General features: G+C 61.1%; 1 protein-coding gene, 1 long non-coding RNA gene and 1 other non-coding gene across 5 annotated transcripts in view; 1 reads left to right on the top strand and 2 right to left on the bottom strand.

Annotated features, from left to right (window-relative positions):
- LOC140256550 (uncharacterized) overlaps nt 1-11,145 on the bottom strand; it is a 39,333-nt gene extending 28,188 nt beyond the window's left edge. The window contains exons 1-2 of one of the 3 annotated variants that reach the window (XR_011904805.1): nt 10,980-11,145; nt 3,923-4,176 (exon numbers count right to left, since the gene is read on the bottom strand). This is a non-coding gene — a long non-coding RNA (uncharacterized lncRNA). Of the gene's footprint in view, nt 1-3,922; nt 4,340-8,400; nt 8,690-10,979 lie in introns of those variants that run through there. The other 2 variants (XR_011904806.1, XR_011904804.1) reach the window with 2 other exon arrangements.
- A 1,572-nt stretch (nt 11,146-12,717) lies between these two features.
- TRNAR-UCG (transfer RNA arginine (anticodon UCG)) lies at nt 12,718-12,790 on the bottom strand. Its single transcript has one exon. It is a non-coding gene; the product is annotated as a tRNA-Arg (tRNA).
- A 101-nt stretch (nt 12,791-12,891) lies between these two features.
- Nucleotides 12,892-21,573, top strand: POLG (DNA polymerase gamma, catalytic subunit). Its single transcript, XM_072345288.1, has 22 exons — nt 12,892-13,574; nt 13,659-13,839; nt 14,158-14,325; nt 14,855-15,001; nt 15,165-15,244; nt 15,405-15,587; nt 15,655-15,794; nt 15,868-15,991; nt 16,060-16,284; nt 16,381-16,498; nt 16,584-16,652; nt 16,741-16,860; nt 16,983-17,143; nt 17,269-17,322; nt 17,391-17,508; nt 17,607-17,742; nt 17,817-18,063; nt 18,142-18,264; nt 18,466-18,637; nt 18,877-19,085; nt 20,306-20,466; nt 21,436-21,573. The coding sequence occupies exons 1-22, from the start codon at nt 12,988-12,990 to the stop codon at nt 21,495-21,497; spliced, it is 3,585 nt and encodes a 1,194-aa protein (XP_072201389.1). The 5' UTR covers nt 12,892-12,987; the 3' UTR covers nt 21,498-21,573.
- Nucleotides 21,574-21,627: the final 54 nt, after the last annotated feature.

Below are 21,627 nucleotides of genomic sequence, written 5' to 3'. Positions count from 1 at the left end.
GGCTCAATTGCTCTAAGGAGCCTGGATGTGAATGAGCAAAGCCCACTTAAAGTGGTACTTAAGGCCAGACCAGGGCGAAGGAAAAGAGAAAGCCTCTATAGGAACAGCAATCCGAGTTTCCAAGAGACAGCTAACTGACAGAGACTGTGTGCTTTCCTCCCCAGCCCGTTTTCTTTTTTCACCCCCCATTCCTGAGCTGTGCAGGCGAACGCCCCTAAACCCAACCTGAGCTGCTGAACAAACACAGATGTGGCACCCAGAGCTCTGTCCCCACCCTGCACACCCCTCTTCTGCCAATGTGTTCTGGGGCAAGAAATGCTACAAAGCAGCAAATCAACCTGGGCAGAGTGGCAGAGGGAAGCTGGCACAGGTGGCAATGTCCCCATCTCACACCACCAACCCCAACAGCTCGTGAGGATTTGGGGTGACAAAGCGCCCCGGTGACACGTGGAACCTACAACACGTGTGAGATGCAAACACCTTTGTGCTCACAGCTCTGAGGAGCTGCCGGTGCCAAATTAGCACCTGGCACCCAACAGAGAGCCCTGCCCTGAGGGGATGGGAGCTGTATGCTTCAGACATGGGCAGGGCCTCCAGCACAGCCCCATGGCACAGACAGAGCCAGGACACAGGGCCAGGTGGGTGCAGGCAGCACGCAATGAATCAGGGAGACAAAAGGAGCAACAGAGCCAGGCCTCCAGCTCCACACCAGCCATCGCCAGGCAATTCCACAAAAAATGCCCATTGATGGGATCTCATCCATAACTGAGCGGCCCTGCCTCCATTCAGAGTAGCTTGTTGGAGCAGCAGGCACCGGGCAGCCCCATCCCCACCCACTCCGTGCCACACAGGTTGGGCACCGGGTACAAATCTGTGAGTCCATCCCGCTGCATGGGGAGAAGTTTTGGAGAAGAGAAATAAATAAAACAGATAGAGCACGCGATGCCCTGCGGCACTGATCCCCTAATGGCATTTTCCAATTACCCCCGAGGATCCTTACATCCCCATCTCCCTCTGCCCACCCCCAGCACTGCTGAAGAACAAAGACATCACACCCGGCCTCGGAGACCTCACCCCACCCGCACTCCACCCTGTACCTCTGCAAAGGGACCGCCAGCAGCAGCAGGAGGGATGTGGGAGCCACCTCTGCTCCCTGCCTGCAGCGCCGCACCGCCCCACAAGTGATGGGGGCACCAGCCTTCTGGATTTGGGGGCAAGGATGGGGCTGACACTGACAGCAGCAGGGCACAGGGCCAAGCGGCAGCAGGCTGCTGGGATGCTTCAGGTGTGGCCCCACTCACCAAAACCCATCCCATGCCCAAAGGAGGTGGGCCAGCGGTCCATCAGAAGGCAGAAAGCCTTGCATTGGGCTGCAAGGTGGGCACTGCTGTGTGGATGGGTGCACCCTCAACTGCCATCTCCCAGTGTGAAAATGAAGAATGAAACCCCAGCAAAAATGTGACCACAGCTCCTATTGCCCGGAACATAAAGGGCAAAGTGCTCCATCCCTGCATCAAGCCTGCTTTGTGGGAATGGCTCTGGGATACACGGACCAGCCCTACAGCCTGCAAAACACCCCAACAGTCAGCTGAGAGCAGGGGGCTTCGGGGAGGGAAAACTGGGGAGCTGAGGGTGCTGCCTGAGCACCTGATCCAACAGCAAGGCAACAGAGCTCGCCTCGTCCTTTGTGGGAGTTCACGTGCACACCCCGATCACCACGCTTCCATTTTACTTCATAAATTATATATATGTGTATTTATATACACACACAAACACACTTATTATACGCATGTATAGATATACATATATACACACACATACTCTTTTTTTCCTTGGATTTCCTTTTTAAATGTCCACCTTTTGCCACTACAAAAGCCAGGGACGGAACTACCTCCTGGGCAATGCCATGCAGCAGCACTCCAGCACGCAGCTCTCCTCCACCACCGCTCCAACACTTCCCCCTGAATTACATTCATTAGGAATTTGAATGTTTCTTTCTTCCATCCCCCATCAAATCATTACTCCGGAATAAATGCATTCATCAAGCACCTTGCTCGCTTTGTTCGCTCCAGTTTTAAAGCATCTCCACCTCAACGCTTGCACCTGACTCGATGCCATCACGCGGGAGGGAAAAAGAAATAAAGAGAGGAACAGAGCCCCACATACACAATATTGCACGAAATCAGCCCCAAATTATTTCTTATTCAATAACCAACGGGATGGAGGAGCGAAAGGGCCGCGTTCCCTCCTCCCACCTCCCATCCCTTCCTCGATTTCTGGGGTTGCAGGGAGCCGTGCATATTCCAGACGGAGAGAAGGGAGGTCGGCTCCTAACGACACGTCTTTGGCTGCCTTTGGAATGAATGATTCATTCGGCGCTCGCCGAGCCGCGGAGCCGCCGTTGAGTTACATTTCTCACCAAATCCGTCTCTTTAATTCTGGCGCTGCGTGTGGGACCCAGCAAATCACGGAATTACCGCTGTAACTTCAGATTAGTAACGCTTTCTAAATGATAGTCTAATTCCAGGCCTTCATGCTTCCCAGCGCTCCCGCCTGCGCTGCCTTTCCCTGGGAGGTTTCCTGCGGAATTAGCGCTGCCACCGCCGTCTCTCTTTGCCCCTTTTTAATTTCTCCAATGACTCCTCATTAGAATCTCTATTAACAGCGCTCCTCGGAACTTTGCTTTCCCACGGTACAGCCGAATTCAGGCTGAGATCCTTTCTCCTGACGGGGTTACGGCGGTGCTTTGGCCCTGGAAAGGGTCTCTGCGGCGGCTGATGCCGGCCCTGCGCTGGGGATGGTGCAGAGCCCCCCGGCTGCGCGGAGCTTCCACTTTTCGCCCTCTTGCACCCAGATGGGTGCGGGCTCGGGCCCCGACGCTGCCCTCTCCCCTCTGCCAAAAGGACGGGGCCGAGCGCCCGCACCCATACGTGCGAGCAGAGGGAGGGCGGCAGCACCCTGCCCATCTCGCTCCTCTCCCGCACCGCGGGGGCAGCGAAGGGCCCCGGGAAAGCGGTGGGGACGGCTCCCTCTGCATCCCCCCCGCCCCGGAGCTGTCACGGCCCCCGAGGGCGCAGAGATCGTCCCCGCGGGCACCGGACGAGGGACTGCGGCCATACCCTGTGAGTGCCCCACGGAGCACCCGGGGACTCCAACCCCAAGCGGGGGTGCTCACCCCACACCGGCTGCAAAAACGTGCCGGGGCGGCTCGGCGGAGAGCGCGGTGCTTTGTGTCGCCATGGGAACGGAATGCAGATTTGCCAATTGCTTTTTTTTTTTTTCTTTCTTTCTTTCCTCGTTTTTTGTTTTTTTTTTTTTTTTTCCTTTTTTTTCTTTCTTTTTTTCTTTTTTCTTTCCCCTCCCTATTATTTGCCAGACATTGTCATACATATTACGGTCCAACTTCTGGGGCTCGCGGTGGAGGTGCGGGAGGTTCTGTGCCTGCGCTGCCGGAGGGGAGCACCGGGCTGCGGGACCCATCCTGGGGATCCCCTCCCTACAGACCTCCCCAGCAACAGCGAACTCACAGGGAAAGTGCAGGCATGATCGCCAAGTTGGCCTTCAAGGGGAGGCCGGGATCAAGCCCAAAGCCGGAAAAAAAGAAAGGAAAAAAAAAATAAAATAAAAAAAGAAAAAGAAAAAAAAAGAAAAATAGAGAGAGAGAGAAGAAATAGGGAGGAGGAAAGGATAAAATATCACTAAGCAGCTTTTTATCGAGGTCTGAGCGCAGCATGTGCCGGGGGGGGGCTTTGTTAGCAGAGCAGCCCGGGGGCTCCTCTCTTGCAGCCCGCGTCCATGTACCTGGAGCTGAGCGCGTGTGCGCGGGGCTCCCCATCCATCCATCCCTCCCTCCCGGTGCCGCGATGCCGCGGGTACCGCTGCCCGGAGCGCGGCGGAGCGGCCCGACGGGGCGGGCTCTTACCTGGAGCCCCGAGGTGGCGGGCGGAGGGCGGCGGGCGGGGCTGCTGCGGGCCGCGGGGCCGCCGGTGCTGCTGTAGCCGCTTCCCCCGGGCGTGCAGGTCTGGAAGTCATTTCTACTTTCGGTTATCTAGCTTTATGATGGCTCCACAACACTCATACAGCTAGATAACCAAAGACAGAAACATCCCTCCGTCGGGGGCTGCCGTCCGTCGGGCGCGGGGTGAAGGCGCACGGCCGGGGCAGAGCGGCCGGGATCTGCCACCGGGGAACCACGGAGACAAAAAAAAAGAGAAAAAAAAATAAAAAAAAAAGGATGAATATGCGGAGCGGAGACGGAGCAGCTGCGAGGAGGAGGAGGCAGGACGAGCCGAGCCGAGCCGAGCCGAGCCGAGCCGAGCCGAGCCGATCCCGGTACCGACCCGGCAGCAGCACTCGCGCTCCCGCCCCGCTGCCCAACTTCTACTCCCCTCGCATGGTAATCGCCCCCTTTGGGAAGTGACGTCACGCCACGCTCAGCCAATCCTCGGCACGCATTTAAATCAGCGCCCCCTTTCCCGCGCTTTCGCACCCCGGCCCGGCCGAGCCCCGCTGGACGGGGCGGGCAGGACGGGGCGGGCTCTCACGGCGCAGCGCGGCTCAGCTCAGCTCGGGACGCCCCTTTCCCCCCCCCCCCCCCTTCCCGCCCCCCTCGAGTCTCCCCCGGACCGGCCTCCCTCCGCCCGCCGTGCCGCCCCTCCGCTCTTGTTCTGGGGGCTGCGCCGCGCTCCCCCCTCCCCGCAGTGTCCCCCCCCCCCCGCACGGCCCTGCAGCCAACTTCTCCTTTCTCCTGGCCCTTCTCCTTCCCCTCTCCCTCCTTTCCTCGACCTTTTCCTCTTCCGATCCCCTTTCCCCACATTTTCCTTCCCCTTTCCCATCCCTTTTCCTTCTGTCCCTCTCAGCCTCGCAGCGCCCGCCCCGTCCGTGCTCTGCCTCAAAGGGCCCCGTCCCGATGAGCTCCGGGCTGGGGAAGCGCTGCGATCTCACACCGATCCCTTCGACACCCTTTTCTCCCCCCATTTTAATTATTTCCCCTCCTCTCTTGTCCTCCGTTTCCCTCGCGGGCTGTCAGCGCCGTACGCGTGTAGTGACAAATCCGGCACATACAAATAATAACAACGGTGAGAATAATAACCAGATGCCAGGAGGGAAATACGCTTATCTGAGACGCCGATCTGACCTACACGCCGAGAAATAAATAAATAATGGCATCTAAAGAAAGAAATACGAATTCATAGGATAATCCGTCTCCTTTCCTAAACCTCCCCTTTCCCTTCAAGCCGGGGCTCAACTAAAACGTGACCTCCCGCAAAACGGGAGAGATGGGGGACGGAGCGAATGCTACGAGAGCGGCCGCGGCTCCCAACGCCGCCCGCGTTCCCGGCGGCTCCGTTCGGGTTCTTTATTCCTTCCTCTCCCCGCTTCCCATCTCCTCCTTAAAAATAAAATAATGAAATCAAATCAAAAGGAATGGAATAAAACAGACGAGCTCAATTAAGCTAAAAGCTGGAGGAGCGGCGCTGCCAGCTCGGCGCACAACGCAGAGCTCCCGGGCTCCCCGGCCGCCTCTCCCTAACGAGAACCGGGCCCGGGGGTGCCCCGCCACCCCGACGGCCCAACGGCGGCCGGGGGGAAACCTCCGCTCCTTTCTCAGCCTCTCGGAGCCATCCCCGCGGCCCCGAGCCGCCCGGGAACGGTTTGGCTGGGGATGTTTTAATCAGAACTGGAGAAAGAGGGGGAGAAAAAAAAAAAGAAAAAAGAAAAAATGCTACAAATCGGATCTGTTTCATTTTCCGGCTCCGGATTTTCCCCTCATTTATTGCTGCCGCTGTGACCGGTGATCGCCGCCGGTGCGTTCCACGCGTGGGGCGAAGGAAGGCGCACCCCCCGGGGCGGAGGGGCCGAACGCTGCCGCCATCCTTGGGCCGCGGCCCGGCCTCAGTTTCCCCCCGGGGGCGGCCCCGTCCTCCCCGCGGGTCCCCTCCGGCCGCCTCCCCCCTTTCCCGGCCCCGTTGTCCCCGCGGCCCCGCTCCGCTCCCCGGCCCCGTTTGTCCCCGCCGTCCCCGCTCCGAGGCCGCGGCAGCGCTCGGCTGAAGGCACCGCACTCGAGGCCGGGAGCGCGGCCCCATCTCCGCCGGGTGAAGGACGCGATTTATCCTCGCACAAGCACGAATATCTCTATATATTTATTCCCGCTTCATTCGGCAACGCCTCGCTCGGCTGCGAGCGCCCGCCTCGGCCCGCTCCGCGCAAGCAGAGGCCCAGGAGAAAAATCGCTGTCTGCGTTTGCGAGGTTTCCGGCGTTGCTTAAACGTCGGCTTGGTATTTATTATTATTAATATTATTATCGTTATTATTATTATTCCTTATTGTTTTTATTTATTTATTTCGGGCGCAATTTAAGCGCACAAAATGGCTCCTTGGCACCCAGAGAGGCACAGCGGGCAGCGCCTGGAGACGGCCCGCAGCCCCGCACCTGAAGGCACGGCGGGACAGGGGGACGTGGGGACGGAGGGACGGGGGGACGGGGAGACTACGCTTCCCCTGCATGCACACACAGAACCGGGGCAAAAAAAAGCAAGAATAAAGAAAAGAAGCCATCACATTTCCTCGGCTCCAGCACGACAGCTCCGAGAAAAAGCGGGGAGATCTCCCCATCGCCAGGCGGAGGTTCGGAGGTTTCGCTCCCCTCCATCCCCCGGAGCTGCTCGGAGAGATCCGGCCCGACCTCAGCCCCGACGGGGCGGCCGCTGCTCTGACCATGGTGCTGCACTGCCGCCGCTCCGCGCCCGCGTTGCCTCCGCGCCCCGGGCCCTGCCTGCAGCACGGAGCTCCGCACGGTGCCTCGGCTTTGCCCCGCTCCCTTCCCCGAGGGAGCGATGCCGTCCGCCTCAGCCGTCCCGCATCCGGAGCCGGGCTCGGGGAGCCGCTCGCTGCCCGCACCTCGGAGCGGCCCTGGTGCGCGTTCCCCCGAATTACTGAACGTGATCGCCCCGCGCCGGGTCCGCTGCCTTCCCCTCTTCTACGTCCTGCACGTCTGACGTCACTTTTCTTTAATTAGGAGAAGTTATTTTTAGCCAACCTAGAGTAACCCCCGCTCCTCGCCGCCCCGAGCTGCATCGTGTCTTAATTGTTTTTCGCTTTTCCTCCCACAATCTGGGCTTCGCCAACTCACAGGAGTGAGCGGCGGCTCCCGACGGGCGTTCAGGAAACGCGTTGCTTTGTTTTGCAATTAAAAGCCGCGTCTAAGCGAGCCACGGAGCTGGAAAAGCTCAGCCGAAGCGTCCCACAGCCGCCCGGCTGTTCCCTTCTGCGGCCGTCGAGGGCCGGGACTGAGGGTGGAACGACCCCGGACCCTCCTCGCTCGGTGGGGCGGGCGCACGTCGAGGGGCTGGGGGGGAGGTCCGGGTGGTGAGCACTGCCAATGCACCTGCACTGCTACGGGTCGGGTTTCCGTAATGCTGAGGCCTAAAATGCGTTTTACTTCCAGGGAGTCACAGGAGGAGGAGGAGGAGGAGGTGGGGGGGGGGGGAGGAAACAGAAAGAAAGAAAGAAAAAAGCAGCAAGGAAATAAATGTCCGCGGGAAGGAGAGAGCAGAAAATGAATGGGAGAAAAATATCGGAGTGAATAAAAAAAGAAATAAAATAACTATATATATATACATATATATATATATAAATTAAAAAAAGGAAGAAAAGGCCGGGGGGGGGGGGGGTTGGGAGGGGGGGGGGTGAAGCAAAGCTACAGAGAGAAGCAAATGTGAAATAAAAAATCCTCCCCCAGCAGCGGCTGCCGGCAGTTCACAGTATGAGCAGCGGCGGCCCCGGCGCTGTCCTCGGAGCTGCACCCGAGGGGGGAGCGCGGAGAGCGACGTCCCGGTGTCTCCCACCCGTACGGAGCGATGCCCCGCAGCTGCCCTCGCTGCATCCTTAGGAAAAATCCCGGAGCTCTGGGTCTCACCCGGGGCCTAACGCCGGGATGCGCCGCGAGGCTCGGCCTCGGTCAGGCGTTCCGCCCGCTGCACGCCGCTTCTTTCGGCCAGCGGGGACATTCAGGAGCCATCTGGCTGCAGCGTGCGGCTGCGCTCAGCCCCGGCTCCTCGCCGCCCCGTCGGGGCACCGCTCGCCCCTTCGGGCTGTCCCGTCCAGGACAGGCGGGGAGCGCAGCCCGGAGCAGAGCGGCCCCGGCAGCCAAAGGAACTCGGAGGCACCCGCTGCCTCCTTCTCCCGCTGCTGTGGGCTCCGGAGCCGCCGTGGCCGCCCCGACGGGCGGTGGACCTGGGAGCGACGCGGGTCAGCGGGGTCCCGCAGCCGGAGGGACACAACTTCCCGGCGGGGAGATGCTCGACTTCTCCTCCCCTTCACTCCTTCCTCCTCCCCCACAGGGGCAGAGCCCCCGCGCCCCGCAGTCTCCCCAGGGACCCCCGGTGCCGCCACACTCACGCTTGCAGCCGAGGCGAGGGCAGCGACGGGGCCGTCCGTGGGCGAAGCGGGCGGCGGGGGCCGCCCTTCCCGGAGGGAGAGCGGCGGGGCGGGCAGGGCTCTGCCCCCGGCGCCCCCGGTACCCCCGGTGCTGGAGGCGGCGGTGCCCGGGCTCTTCGCGTCCTGCCGGCTGCTGCCGGTGCCGGTTCTGGTCGGTGTCCAGGAGCTGCCGCCGGCGGCAGGCTCTGCCCGCACTGACGTCAGCCCGGCAGCCTCCGATTCACTCCAACCATGGCGGAGAGGAGGAGGAGGGAGAGGGGGAGGGGAGAAGGCGGGGGGAGGGAAGGAGGGAGGGTGAGAGGAGGAGGACGGGAGGAAGGCGGCGGCGGCGGGGGTTGGTCGCCGGCAGCTCCACCGAGCAGAAACCGCAGCCCCTCCGTGTCACCCCTAATTACCCCCCGAGGATGAGGGAAACGGGTCTCTCCCCCCGCACCCCATCGAGCCGCCTGCTGCCGCCCCCTCGGGGCCCCGTGCCCTCTGCGGAGCTGCACCGCACCTCCGGGGCACGGCTCTGCCTACCGGAGCTCTCTTCTAGTTGAGGGGGGGGGAGGGAGGTCGAGGCGAAGTTCCCCGCCCGGGGTGCTGCCCGGAGCCCCCTCGGCCGTGTCCCCATCCCCGCCGTTCAGGCAGGGTTGCCGCCTCCCCATTGCCTCCGCCGCACGGAGCATCATCACCGCGCGGCTCCCCACGACCAGCCCGGCACGGCCCGGCACGGCCCGGCTCCAGCACCGCTGTCCAAGTGCTGAAAGTCCGCGAGGTTCCCCGGAGCGGCACAGCTCGGCACAGCTCGGCACGGCCCTGCCCCGAACAGCACAGCCCGGCACGGCACAGCCCAGCTCATCGCAACCCAGCACGGCACATCCCAGCTCAGCACATCCCAGCATGGTGCGGTGCGACACCGCAGCCGTCGGGCAGAGCAGGACCGCGAGCTTTCCTTGGGGGCAGCGGCAGAAAGGGAGAAAAAGAGGCAGAGGGTCCCTCCAGCCGGGCCGTGCTATACCGGGCCGTGCCGTGCTACACCGGGCCGTGCCGTGCCATACCGTCCACGCCGCCCCGACGGTCAGGCCGTGCCGTGCCGTGCCGTGCCCGCAGCATCCCGCCGGTGAGTTCCGGCCGATCTCAGGACACGAGCACGGCGATGCCGCGTGCCTTTCTTTCCTTCCCTCTCTTCCTTCCTCCGCTCCCCTCCATTTTTCTCATCCTTATATTCCCCTTCACACAATTATACATTTAGCGTTTCTCCTGCAGCTTTAGCAAAGCGAGGGAAGGAGAAAAAAATAAAAAGATGATATACATCAATATCTATTTCCTAACCCCCCCTCTGCTGTCACAGCCTCGCTTCGCTCCCGACCTTTTCTCGCCTCCCTTCATCTCATTTCTCCCCCGTTTTATTCCCGATTCACCCGAGCTGTGCCCGCGGCTCCTGGAGCTGAAGGCGCTGCGGTCACCGGGCGCGTTCCTATGGAGGAGAAACGCAGCGATCGCGGCCGGGAGCTCCGCACGCTGAGCGCACCGAGTCGCCTCCACAGCCTCTATTTTCAATGTCCCCGTTGTTTTTCCTTTGGAGTCTGCGAGTTGCCACGAAAGGAACCACGGCCCCAAACGCCGCTGGCAGCAGAAAGAGGAACCCGGTGCCAAATTCGGCAGTGTTTTATTTTTAAAAGCAATTAAGGAACGCCACATAAAAAAAAGAAAAAGAAAGAAAACCCACGTCTTTTCCTCATCCCGGGGAGTGGAAGAAATCCTTTCTCTCTCTCCCGGAGTCGAAACCCGATGGCATTGTCGTTAAACACGAAAAGGAGAATATGAAGAAATTGCAACACTCCCTCCCGAGCTCTTCCCCCTTCCCCCTCCTTTCCTCCCCCCCCCCCCCCCCCAGTTTATTTGCCCTAATAATTAATTCACAAGAGCTTAACTTCGGTGTAACCCTGGCGGTCTTTTCATTAAAAAATCCCCGCGTTTCCTATTGAATTAGCTCTGCTCCATTGTCGCTGAAATGAAGACGCCAAACCAACTTTTACCCCGAGCATTTTCTCACCAGCCCAAAGAAAAGTCTCTCTCCTTTTTCTTTTCTCCGATTTTTTTTTTTTTTTTCTCCCCCTCCCTTTTTCTTTAATTCAAGCACCCAGGCGATGGACGTGTCCTGCAATTTAACTACTTTCAAATTCTTTGTTCGGGTCCCACTGGGGCTCTATTGTCACCTTATTGAGAGAGCTTATTGCCAAGTCAAGCCTGAGTGAATTGAGACACGCACGGGAGGAGCCCGGGGCCGAGAGAGGGCTGCTCTGCTCGGGGGACCCCGGCCCACGTCCGAGGAACGGCGATGGGCGCGGGGCAGAGGCTGCCCGCACTGCCGGGACCGCCGCGTTCTCCCGGCTCACGCCGAACCCTCCTCGGCCCCGGTAGACGGAGCGCGAAGCCGCGCAGGGCCCGGCCCGGAGATGGGGATGAAAACGTGGAAGGAAATGTGGCAGCGCTCCCCAGGATGGCCCCGCAAAGCCCCGCAGCGCCGGCACCGCCCGTGCCCGCCGCTCTCTTACCTGCACTGCCCGCCTCCCCCGCCGCTTCGCCCAGCTCTCAGAGCGCTGGGACGGGTCCCGGCCCGCTCCCCGCCGCCCGCATTCGCCCTCCGCTCACTTTCGGAGCTCCGGGGCTCGTCTCCCGAGCGGGATAAGAAAGGGCCGCTTTTCTTTTCCCTTTTGCTGTCCCCTCCCGCTCCCCCCCACACCCTCCCCCAGTCTGGAAAAGGGGGGTGCGCGCTACGGGAAGGTGTCGTGTCAGTAGAAACGGCGCTGGCAGAGCGGTGCCGGGCACGAGCTCCCACGTAAGCCCGTACGTCACCTATAAAATGCCCATTTCTCCGATGCCTCGGCTCCCGGGGAGGCAGCAGGAATGCCTCTGCCCCGCTCCGCAGCTCCCTCCTCCCGCAGCCCTCCCCGAGCCGACAGGCGAAGGCAGAGCCACGGGGTACCGCTTCTCCGCCCCCGTAGCCCCGCCGCCGCCCTCCAAAACCATCCCCGGCCCTCGCCACGTCCTCGGTTCCGCGGCTCCGAAGGGCTCCGCGACGTGGTGCCCCGGCGGACGGCGAAGCCCTTGACCCCTGCCCCCAGCCGGCTGCGGGGCACCGGGGTTAAGCAAAGTCCCGCCGCCGCCCCATTGTCCGCCCGCAGCGCTCGGCCCCGAGGTCTCCTTCGGCCGCTCCGTGCCCGGCCCCGACGGGGCGCGCCGGGCTGCGGCACACGGACAAAGGGCCCGAGGTGGGGGGGGGGGTAGAACGGAGAAGTGCCCCCACCGGCCCTGCCCCGAGTCGCGCATTAATGCCCTGAGCCCCGTCCCAGCCCCGCTACAATTCCAGCGGGCTGTTCGCTTTGGTTGCTGTTGGGTTTATTCTTTTCCCGTTGCTTGGGGACAGCAGGTGCTGCCATCGGCCCGAGCGGTGCTGACTGACAACGCTGCGTCGGGATTTATTTCTATTCTTTCCCTTCAGTGGGGATTTGTGAGAGGAGAGCTTGAAAAAAGAACAATAAAATAGTACAAATAAACAAATCAACGAGAACACAGAAGGGGAAATGGGCGATAACAGCACGCAGAGGCGGGAGGGCAGCCCCGACCCGGAATCCTTCCCCGGAGCCGCTCGCGGTGGAGACCCCCGACCCATCCCGGCCCTCACCCCCCCCCCAGGCCCGTCCCTGTTCTCTCCAGCCACGAACTCGCTGAGGGCCGGATTCCAGGCACCCAGCGGCGCCGTCCGGCACACAAAGAGGGGAGCTGACGGCCTCGCCCCGCTCCCGTGGCACCGCGTCCCCGCGCACCCCCACCATCCGATGCCTCCCGTGCGGCATCGTCGCCCCCGCGCCGCCGTCGGGTTTGCGCTCGGGGCTTTGTTGTCCTCGCTCCGCCCGGCTCACGGAGCGCTCCGCGGGCTCCCGAGGGTGCGTACGGCCGCACGGCGCCCCCCATCATCCCCCCGCACCCTGCGGGAGCGCGCCGGGAACGGAGCCACCCGCGCCCCGACGGCCGCGGCCCGGCCCGGCCCTGCCCCGGCTGAGCGGCCCCGAGCGGGCGGCAGCGGCGGGTCCGCAGCGACACCTGGCGGCGCGGAGCGGCACCGCAACACGCGGCTCAGCGCGGCGGCCCGCGAGCCGTCCGGTGTCCCGCAGAGCCCCGCAGCGCCGTTAACAGCGCCGGAACCGCAGCGCTGGGTGCGACACCCGCTGCCGGCCAAAACGAACGGCGGGACGAACAAAAAGAAGCGCCGCGTCTGGGCGCTGTCACACTCGACCGCGGCAGGACTCGAACCTGCAATCTTCTGATCCGAAGTCAGACGCCTTATCCATTAGGCCACGCGGCCGCCTGTGGCAGCCCTGCTTTCCCGCGCCCTACAGGCTGCAGTGCCGGCAGCAGCGCGCCTGCGCGGGGCGGGGCGTGCGGCCGGAAGTCGCGGTGCTGTACCGTGTTGTACCGCGCTGTACCGCGTTGTCCCGCGCTGTACCGCGTTGTACCGCGCTGTCCCGCGGTCCGTCCTGCGGCCCGCCCGGCAGCGCCGCGATGCTCCGCGCTGTCCGCGTTCTCCGCCGAGGCCCCGCTCCGCGCCGCGCCGCCTCCCGGTCATGTTCCGGCCCCGCCGCCCGCTCCCCGCAGCCACTCGGTGACGAGCCCGAGCCGTCGGAGCGCAGCGAGCGCCGCGTGAACCCGCTGCGCATCCAGATGCTGTCCCGTAACCTGCACCGGCAGATCTTCCGCGGGGCGCCCGCCCGGCACTCGGAGGCGGCGGTGCGGCGCAGCATCGAGCACCTGCGGCGGCACGGCCTGTGGGGCCGGCCCGGCTCGGCTCTGCCCGACGTGAGGCTGCGTTTGCCCCGCATGTACGGCGACGACATCGACGAGCATTTCCGCCGCCTGGCGCAGAAGCAGAGCCTGCCCTACCTGCAGGCCGCCGAACAGCTGCTGCGCTGCCGGCTGCCCCCCGCCCCCCACAGCTGGGCCCGGCAGCCGGGCTGGACGCGCTACGGCCCCGACGGGCGGACCGAGAACGTGGAGTGTCCGCGGGAGCGCGCGCTGGTGCTGGACGTGGAGGTGTGCGTGTCCGCCGGGCAGTGCCCCACTATGGCCGTGGCCGTGTCGCCGCACGCGTGGTGAGCGAGACGCGCCTTCACGCCTCCCTCCCTCCCGCCGCCCCGCGTCGCGTTGCGGGTCTGACCGCGTGCCCCGCGCCGCAGGTACTCGTGGTGCAGCCGGCGCCTGTTGGAGCAGCGCTACTCGTGGGGACCCCGCCTGGAGCTGCACGACCTCGTGCCCCTGGAGGGGACCGGCAGGCAGCAGGAGGGCGGCGAGAGGGTGGTGGTGGGACACAACGTGGCTTTCGACCGGGCCTTCATCAGGGAGCAGTACCTCGTCCAGGTGAGTGCGTGTGGCTGCGCTGCTAAGGCTGCTTTGCTGCCGTGCCTCGTTCGGGGCTGTGCAGAAACGGGCGCTGGGTGAGGTGCAGGGCAGTGCCTCGTGCTGCAGCTCACTGCCTGCATCATGGGGCCATGAAATGGTTTGGGTTGGAAGGGACCTTCAAGCTCACCCTCCTGCCATGGGATGGGTGCCCCCACCAGCTCGGGCCGCTCAGGGCCCCATCCAACCTGGCCTGGGGCACCCACAGCACAGGGCAGCCTGTGCCCAGCGTGTTTCTTTCCCAGCACATCCTGGGTTATGACCGCTGTCTCCCTGCAGGGCTCCCAGGTGCGATTCCTGGACACCATGAGCATGCACATGGCCATCTCGGGGCTGACGGGCTTCCAGCGCAGCCTCTGGATGGCTGCGAAACATGGGAAGAGGAAGGGGCTGCAGCAGGTCAGGCAGCACATAAAGAAGACACGCAGCAAAGCTGAGGGGCCGGCGGTGAGTGTGAAGCTGAGCCCCAGCTGCTCACTGCAGCTTAGGGGTGGCTCTGCTGCATCAGGCTCCGGTGGAATGGAAGGGGGTGGGGATGAAAAGGATCCAAATGGAATAGGTTAGAATGGAACTGAATGGGTCGGAATGAGGTGGAATGGAATGGGGTAGGATGGAATGGGATGGAACGTAACAGAATGGGATGGAATAGAATGGAATGGAGTGGGATGGGAAAGGATAGAATGGAAAAGAGTAGGATGGGATGCAATGGAATGGAAGGGGATGGAATAGAAAGAAGCATGTTGGAATGGGGTGGAATAGGATGGTGTGGAATTGAAATGGGATGCAGTAGAAAGGAATGAGGTGGAATGGGAATTGAGCTGGATGGGATGGGATGGAATATAGTAGAACAGAGTAGGGTGGAATGGATGGACATAGGATTGAATGGGATGGAATGGAATGGCCATCCTTTAATGCTTTACCCCCTGCTCCCTTCTCTGTGGGGCTGGGCTCTCCTTCCATTGTCTGCCCGCTACAGGTCTCTTCGTGGGACTGGGTGCACGTCAGCAGCATCAACAACCTGGCGGACGTGCACGCACTGTACGTGGGAGGGGAACCGCTGCAGAAGGAGGCACGAGAGCTGTTTGTTAAGGGGACCATGGCTGATGTCAGGAATAACTTCCAGGTATGGGCAGTGGTGCTTGGGATGAGGCAGGAAACAGCTCTGGTTTGGTTGTTTTTTTTTCCCTTTGGCCGGTATTCATTGCAAAGGATTTGTGTGTATGGAGGGAGCTGTGCTGGGCTCTCTGGCTTCTCCCAGTTGTGGTGCCATCACTGTGTGTCCCCAGGAGCTGATGTCATACTGTGCCAGCGATGTCCGCGCCACCCACGAGGTGTTCCAGGAGCAGCTGCCGCTCTTCATGGAGAGGTGAGAGGGGCTGGAGGGTGCTGGGTGGAGTCATGAATGCAAGGCATGCAATGCAAGGCATGCAATGCAAGGCATGCTCACACTGGGTGCAGGCTGCTGCTCGAAGGGCAGCTCCCCTCCAGGAGGTTCCCAATTCCCAACCCCTGGCTTTGGGCTCCAGGTGCCCCCACCCTGTGACGTTTGCTGGGATGCTGGAGATGGGGGTGTCCTACCTGCCGGTCAACAGCAACTGGAGGAGGTACCTGGATGATGCTCAGGGCACCTACGAGGAGCTGCAGAAAGAGATGAAGAAGTCCTTGATGAACTTGGCCAACGATGCCTGCCAGCTGCTGCATGAGGACAGGTACGGGGGGAGGCACGGGACCAGGCTGAGTGCTGGTTGCAGGGGGAAAGCCACGCTGTGCCCACAGGTACAAGGAGGACCCCTGGCTCTGGGATCTGGAGTGGGACACGCAGGAGTTTAAGCAGAAGAAACCCCTGAAGAGGAAGAAGGATCAGAAAATAAACAGCGAAGCCTCCGAGACGGGCTCTGCTCAGGAGTGGCAGGAAGGTGAGCGTGGGGGGATGCTGCGGTGTCTGCAGGGCGCTGGGCTGGAGGGATGTACAGCCCTGTGTGCTGTCAGATCCCGGTCCCCCCACCGAGGAGGAGGAGCTGAGAGCCCCCGAGAGCCACACCTGCCTGGAGCGCCTGAAGGAGACGGTCACACTGCAGCCCAAGAGGCTGCAGCACCTCCCGGGCCACCCGGGGTGAGTTGAGAACCATGAGGTACCCAGTGCCTGCTCCCTGATCCCTGACCTGTGGCCGTGCCCCACAGCTGGTACCGCAAGCTGTGCCCACGTCTGGAGGAGGAGGGCTGGGTGCCGGGGCCCAGCCTTATCAGCCTGCAGATGCGGGTGACCCCAAAGCTGATGCGCCTGGCCTGGGATGGCTTCCCCCTGCACTACTCGGAGAAGCACGGCTGGGGCTACTTGGTGCCAGGGAGGCAGGACAACCTGCCTGCAGCCTCTGAGGAGCCGGAGGGGCCTGTCTGCCCACACAGGTGGGGGAGTGAGGGGCATGGAGAGTCCATGGCTGGGACGTAGAGCTCTGTAAGGGGCTCAGCTGCAGCCTTTGGTCACGCTCTGTGCCCTGGCAGGGCGATTGAGCGGCTGTATCGGCAGCACTGCCTGCAGAGGGGCCAGGAGCAGCCCCCAGAGGAGGCCTGTGTGGAGGATGAGCTGATGGTGCTGGAAGGCAGCAGCATGTGGCAGAAGGTGCGTGGCTGCGGGGTCTGGGATGAGGAAACACCCCGTAATCAAGGCTGGGGATGGTTATTTGAGCTGCCCTGCTCTGTCACAGGTGGAGGAGCTGAGCCAGCTGGAGCTGGACATGGAGCGGCCAGGCAGGGCAGAGCAGAGCCAGATGCAGGTAAGCAAAGTTCCCTGCAGGATGCAGTGGTGCCCAGCAGAGCAGAGGGAGCACCGTGCCCAGCATCACCTCACGCTGCCACTTGCAGGATGAGGATGGGCTGCCAGAGCTGATGGAGGAGAGCAGCCAGCCCTCGTTCCACCACGGCAACGGCCCCTACAACGATGTCAATGTTCCCGGGTGCTGGTTTTTCAAGCTGCCCCACAAGGTGAGTCAGAACCATCCCTGCTCCCTCATCCCACGGGCTGGTGGCAGAGGTGTCCCCAGCTGAGGCCAGAGGGTGCACGGGGCTGTGCTGTGTTGAGCCCTGGCATCTCCTTGCTGCTGAAGGATGGCAACGAGAACAACGTGGGGAGCCCCTTCGCCAAGGACTTCCTGCCCCGCATGGAGGATGGCACATTGCGGGCTGCTGTGGGTCGCACCCATGGGACCAGAGCCCTGGAGATCAACAAGATGGTGTCCTTCTGGAGGAATGCTCACAAGAGGGTCAGGTCAGTCTGGCGCCTTGAATCCCTGCGGCTGGGGCTGCGTTGTGCCCTGGGGGCTGCGCAGATGGGGTGTTGTTGTGTTGTTGTGTTGTTGTGTTGTTGTGTATTCCTCATGTTGTGTCCCTCAGTTCCCAGGTGGTTGTGTGGCTGAAGAAGGGGGAGCTGCCTCGCGTGGTGACCAGGTGCGGAGTGGGATGGCTGGGCTGGGGGAGCCCATAGGGTCTGAGCTCACCCTGCATCCGTGCAACAGGCACCCAGCCTACAGTGAGGAGGAGGACTATGGGGCCATCCTGCCACAGGTGGTGACCGCAGGCACCATCACCCGTCGGGCCGTGGAGCCCACGTGGCTGACAGCCAGCAATGCCCGGGTAGGGCTACATGCAGGCCATTGGGGGCCAGGCAGCAGGGATTGGGATGTAGGTGTGGTGTAGCTTGTGTTTGCTGATCAGGGTGCCATGTCCTGCAGGCTGACCGTGTGGGCAGTGAGCTGAAGGCCATGGTCCAGGTGCCACCCGGCTACTCTCTGGTGGGTGCAGATGTGGACTCCCAGGAGCTGTGGATAGCGGCGGTCCTGGGCGAGGCTCACTTTGCCGGCATGCACGGTGAGCAGGGCTGTGTGTTTGGGCACCACGACCCCATCCCTGTGCGGTGTTTGATCCCTTTCTCCCCGCCGCAGGGTGCACGGCTTTCGGCTGGATGACCCTGCAAGGGAAGAAGAGCGACGGGACCGACCTGCATAGCAAAACGGCCGCCACGGTGGGCATCAGCAGGGAGCACGCCAAGGTCTTCAACTACGGGCGCATCTACGGGGCCGGGCAGCCCTTTGCTGAGCGGCTGCTGATGCAGTTCAACCACCGTCTGACTCAGCAGCAGGCACGTGAGAAGGCACAGCAGATGTACGCTGTCACGAAGGGCATCCGGAGGTGGGTGCTGCCTGTGGGGTGAGTCCTGGCTGCCTCCTGGGCACGCGTTACCCTGAGCTGGGTGGTGTTTTCCCTTAGGTTTCGTCTCAGCGAGGAGGGCGAGTGGCTGGTGAAGGAGCTGGAGCTGGCTGTGGACAGAGCAGAAGATGGTACGGTGTCGGCCCAGGATGTGCAGAAGATCCAGAGAGAAGCCATGAGAAAGTGAGATGCTCTGACCCCAGTGGGTGCTTGTGGTACAGCTTCCCCTGCAGCCCCATTCCCAGATGCACCCCAGTTTGGTCTGGGGGCTCTTCCAGTCTCCCCCAGCAGAATGCTGCAGAGATAATCTGACTGCCCCAGCCCCAAAGAGAGTGTTAAGGACGTGTCCCAAGCTTCCAACAAACCTGCCCTCTGCTCCCATAGGTCCCGAAGGAAGAAGAAGTGGGACGTGGTGTCTCACCGAATGTGGGCTGGAGGCACCGAGTCCGAAATGTTCAACAAGTTGGAGAGCATCGCCCTGTCCACCTCACCGCAGACCCCGGTGCTGGGCTGTCATATCAGCAGGGCTCTGGAGCCTGCAGTGGCCAAAGGGGAGGTGAGATTGTGGCTCTGTGATGCTGAGCTTCTCGTGCTGCTTGTCTGAAATGGCAACCCCAAATCCAGCCCTTCTTGGGGCTGGAGAACCACACGGACACATGGAGCTGCAGAAGAAACCCCCCTTTTCTTTGTGTACCATCAAGGAAACCCAACAATACCGCTTCCCCAGCCCCCTCCCTTGTAACACGAATGCTCCTTGGACGCTCTCCTAGCATTTCCCTGTGTCTCCTTCCCCAGTTCCTAACCAGCAGGGTGAACTGGGTGGTGCAGAGCTCGGCTGTCGACTACCTGCACCTCATGCTGGTCTCCATGAAGTGGCTCTTTGAGGAGTACAACATAAACGGGCGTTTCTGCATCAGCATCCACGACGAGGTGCGTTACCTGGTGCAGGAGCAGGACCGCTACCGGGCAGCGCTGGCCCTGCAGATCACCAACCTGCTCACACGGTGAGATGTGGGGAGAGGCAGCGAAGGGAGGGTGGGCAGGCTGACACGGGGCAGGTTTGCTCTCTGCAGCTCTCAAATGCAGCTCCTTTATTTGCAGCTCTGGTGGCTGTGCATGGAGCCAGCTTTGGCTTTCAGGGATAATCTGTTGGCAAGAGGGGTGCGACACTGGCTCTGTCCTTATTGTGGAGGAGCTGTGAGTGCCTCTCCTCCTGTGTACGTGGCAGCAGCCCTTGGTTTAAGTGAGCCGTTGGGAGTCAGGCTGGCTGCCCCTCTTCTCTCCCTGCTTTTGGGGCCCAGCAGTGAGAGGCACAGCTCTGCTGCCTTCCTGGCCCGTACCTGCTGGGTTAAGCTCAGCCTGGAGCCCTCCTGCCCTCACACCCCCTGGGCTCCTTTTGCTCTGGCTCCAGCTCAGGCAGCTTTGTGAAATCCCCTTCCCAGTGCTTTCTGGTATTTGGTTTATACAAGAGTTGGCCAAAGCAGAGCTATTTTCTCGCGGGCTGAGGTAAGGATACAGCAAACAGCCTTTCTGTGCCCAGGCAGCGTGCGCAGCAGGAGGAGACGCCCTGATGTTTGTGCCTTTATAGCAGCTATTGCAGGCACAGGGCTTCCTGCTGGGAAAATCCAACATCTGCTCTGCGTGGGAGGATTAGCCAGAAGTGAAGGGCCGGGTTGGTCCTTTCTTCCTCGGAGGCTGAACGTACTGTTACTCTGTTCCTCCCACATCCACTTTGGCAATCCTTGACCCTCCCGCTACCCAGTAGTTACAAAGCACTTTGTCTTCCAGCCGCTGATTGACATGGGTGCAAAGTAATCTGCAACAGCGGCTGCCCAATGTTTTGTGAAGCTGCCTTTGTTCCAGCCCAACCTGCGGCTGATCAAAGCCTCTGCGTGCAGGAATGGGAGGGTTGGCTGAGCGTGAGAGAAGGTAGCGGGTTTGCTGTAACTTTTAAGCAGTAGCTGGTTTCTTCCTTTCAAAAGAAGGGCACGAGGTTCTTTCCCCACCAGAGAACAACTGGTGCTCTGCTTAAGAAGGGTCATGGCGAGGAGGTTTGGGCCTAAGGCACACACTCTGGGTTTCTTTCTAATGGGGTTCTGCTCTTTGGGCCGTGACGTTTTGCTTGTTCCCTGCGGGCAGGTAACGTGTTGCGTGCTGCAGGGCAGGTGTGACAGAGCTGAGTGCGACGTGTAGCACTGCTCTGCTGGGGCTCTTGTGCTTCCAGGTGTATGTTTGCCTACAAGCTGGGCCTCCAGGATCTGCCGCAGTCCGTGGCTTTCTTCAGCGCTGTGGACATTGACCGGTGCTTAAGGAAGGAGGTGACCATGAACTGTGCGACTCCATCCAATCCAACCGGCATGGAGAAGAAATACGGCATTCCTCAAGGTGAGCAGCGGCTGTTGGAGCTGCATCCCCTGTAACAGCTAAAGCTCCTCTGCTGGTGGGAGCCGAGCTGCTCCCCAAGGGCTCATCCACCACCAGAGGTACAGCGACAGGCCTGCCCTGCTTCAGCAGCCTCTCAGGTTGGCTTTGTGCCCCTCAGACAAGATGAGACTTCCTGGAGTCTTTTAAATACAGCTCAAGAGCAAACTGTTTGTTTTCTCTGAAATGAGGCACCTCTACAGGCTCCTATGTTTTGCCCTCCATTCCCAGCCATTCCCAGCCTTCAGTGCTTTCCCTCCTCCCCCCCTCAGCTCAGCTCAGCTGTGTTCAGGGAGCTGCCCACGCTGCAGGTTTGAGCCTTAGCACTGCTAAGTGTTACCGTGTTCTCCCCCCCACTCCCAAGGCTTACACTTGTTCCTATTTGCACTCAGCGTAACCTTCTAGCTGCTGCAAACGAACGTTTAATTGTTGGCTGGGAGCTGCTTTAAATAGCGCCTTGTCAATACACAGCAATGTTTTGGCAGTTAAGAACCTCGCTGAACAACATCAGACACTTCACCCTTAGGCAACCTTTATTAAGAGTTTTACAGGCAAAGCGTGCCCGTGGAAAAAATACCTGTTAGGCTGATAACAAAGCAAATTAAACCAGTGCAATGCATCGGGGTCAGCAGAAGCAAAACACAGCCCGTGCTGCTGGCTCTCCAGAGGAAGCTGTCACCTGTCTCCTCAGGAGCAATGCACAGCAGCAAGCTTCGAGGGAGAACAGCCCTTGTTTCCTGGTGCTGTTTTCTGCCCTCCCAGCACTGCACAAAACAGAAGTTCGAATCAATTGAAGGCTTTTTGCCCCATTCTTGCTACATGCTCTGTACCAAAAGCAAAGAGTGGCTGGTACTTCTCTTACTCTGATGCTGTACAGTCTCTGTAAGTATATGCTGCAGAACACAAGGAACTGATTGTCCCATTGCCTTCCAGGAGAAGCACTGGATATATATCAGATAATTGAAATAACCAAAGGGTCGCTGGAGAAGAAGTGATAATGTGAGAGGGCCAGAATGTGCAGGTTGTCCAGAGAGCACACAGGAGAACCTGGCTGCCCTTTGAGAAGCACACACATGGCAGGGACCGATGATCCTGGCTGCATCACTTCCTTCTCTTGGTAAGAAA

The sequence above is a fragment of the Excalfactoria chinensis genome, chromosome 10 (assembly GCF_039878825.1).
Source record: "Excalfactoria chinensis isolate bCotChi1 chromosome 10, bCotChi1.hap2, whole genome shotgun sequence".
Classification (NCBI taxonomy): Eukaryota; Metazoa; Chordata; class Aves; order Galliformes; family Phasianidae; genus Excalfactoria; species Excalfactoria chinensis.
This window is presented reverse-complemented; position numbering and strand designations above follow the sequence as displayed.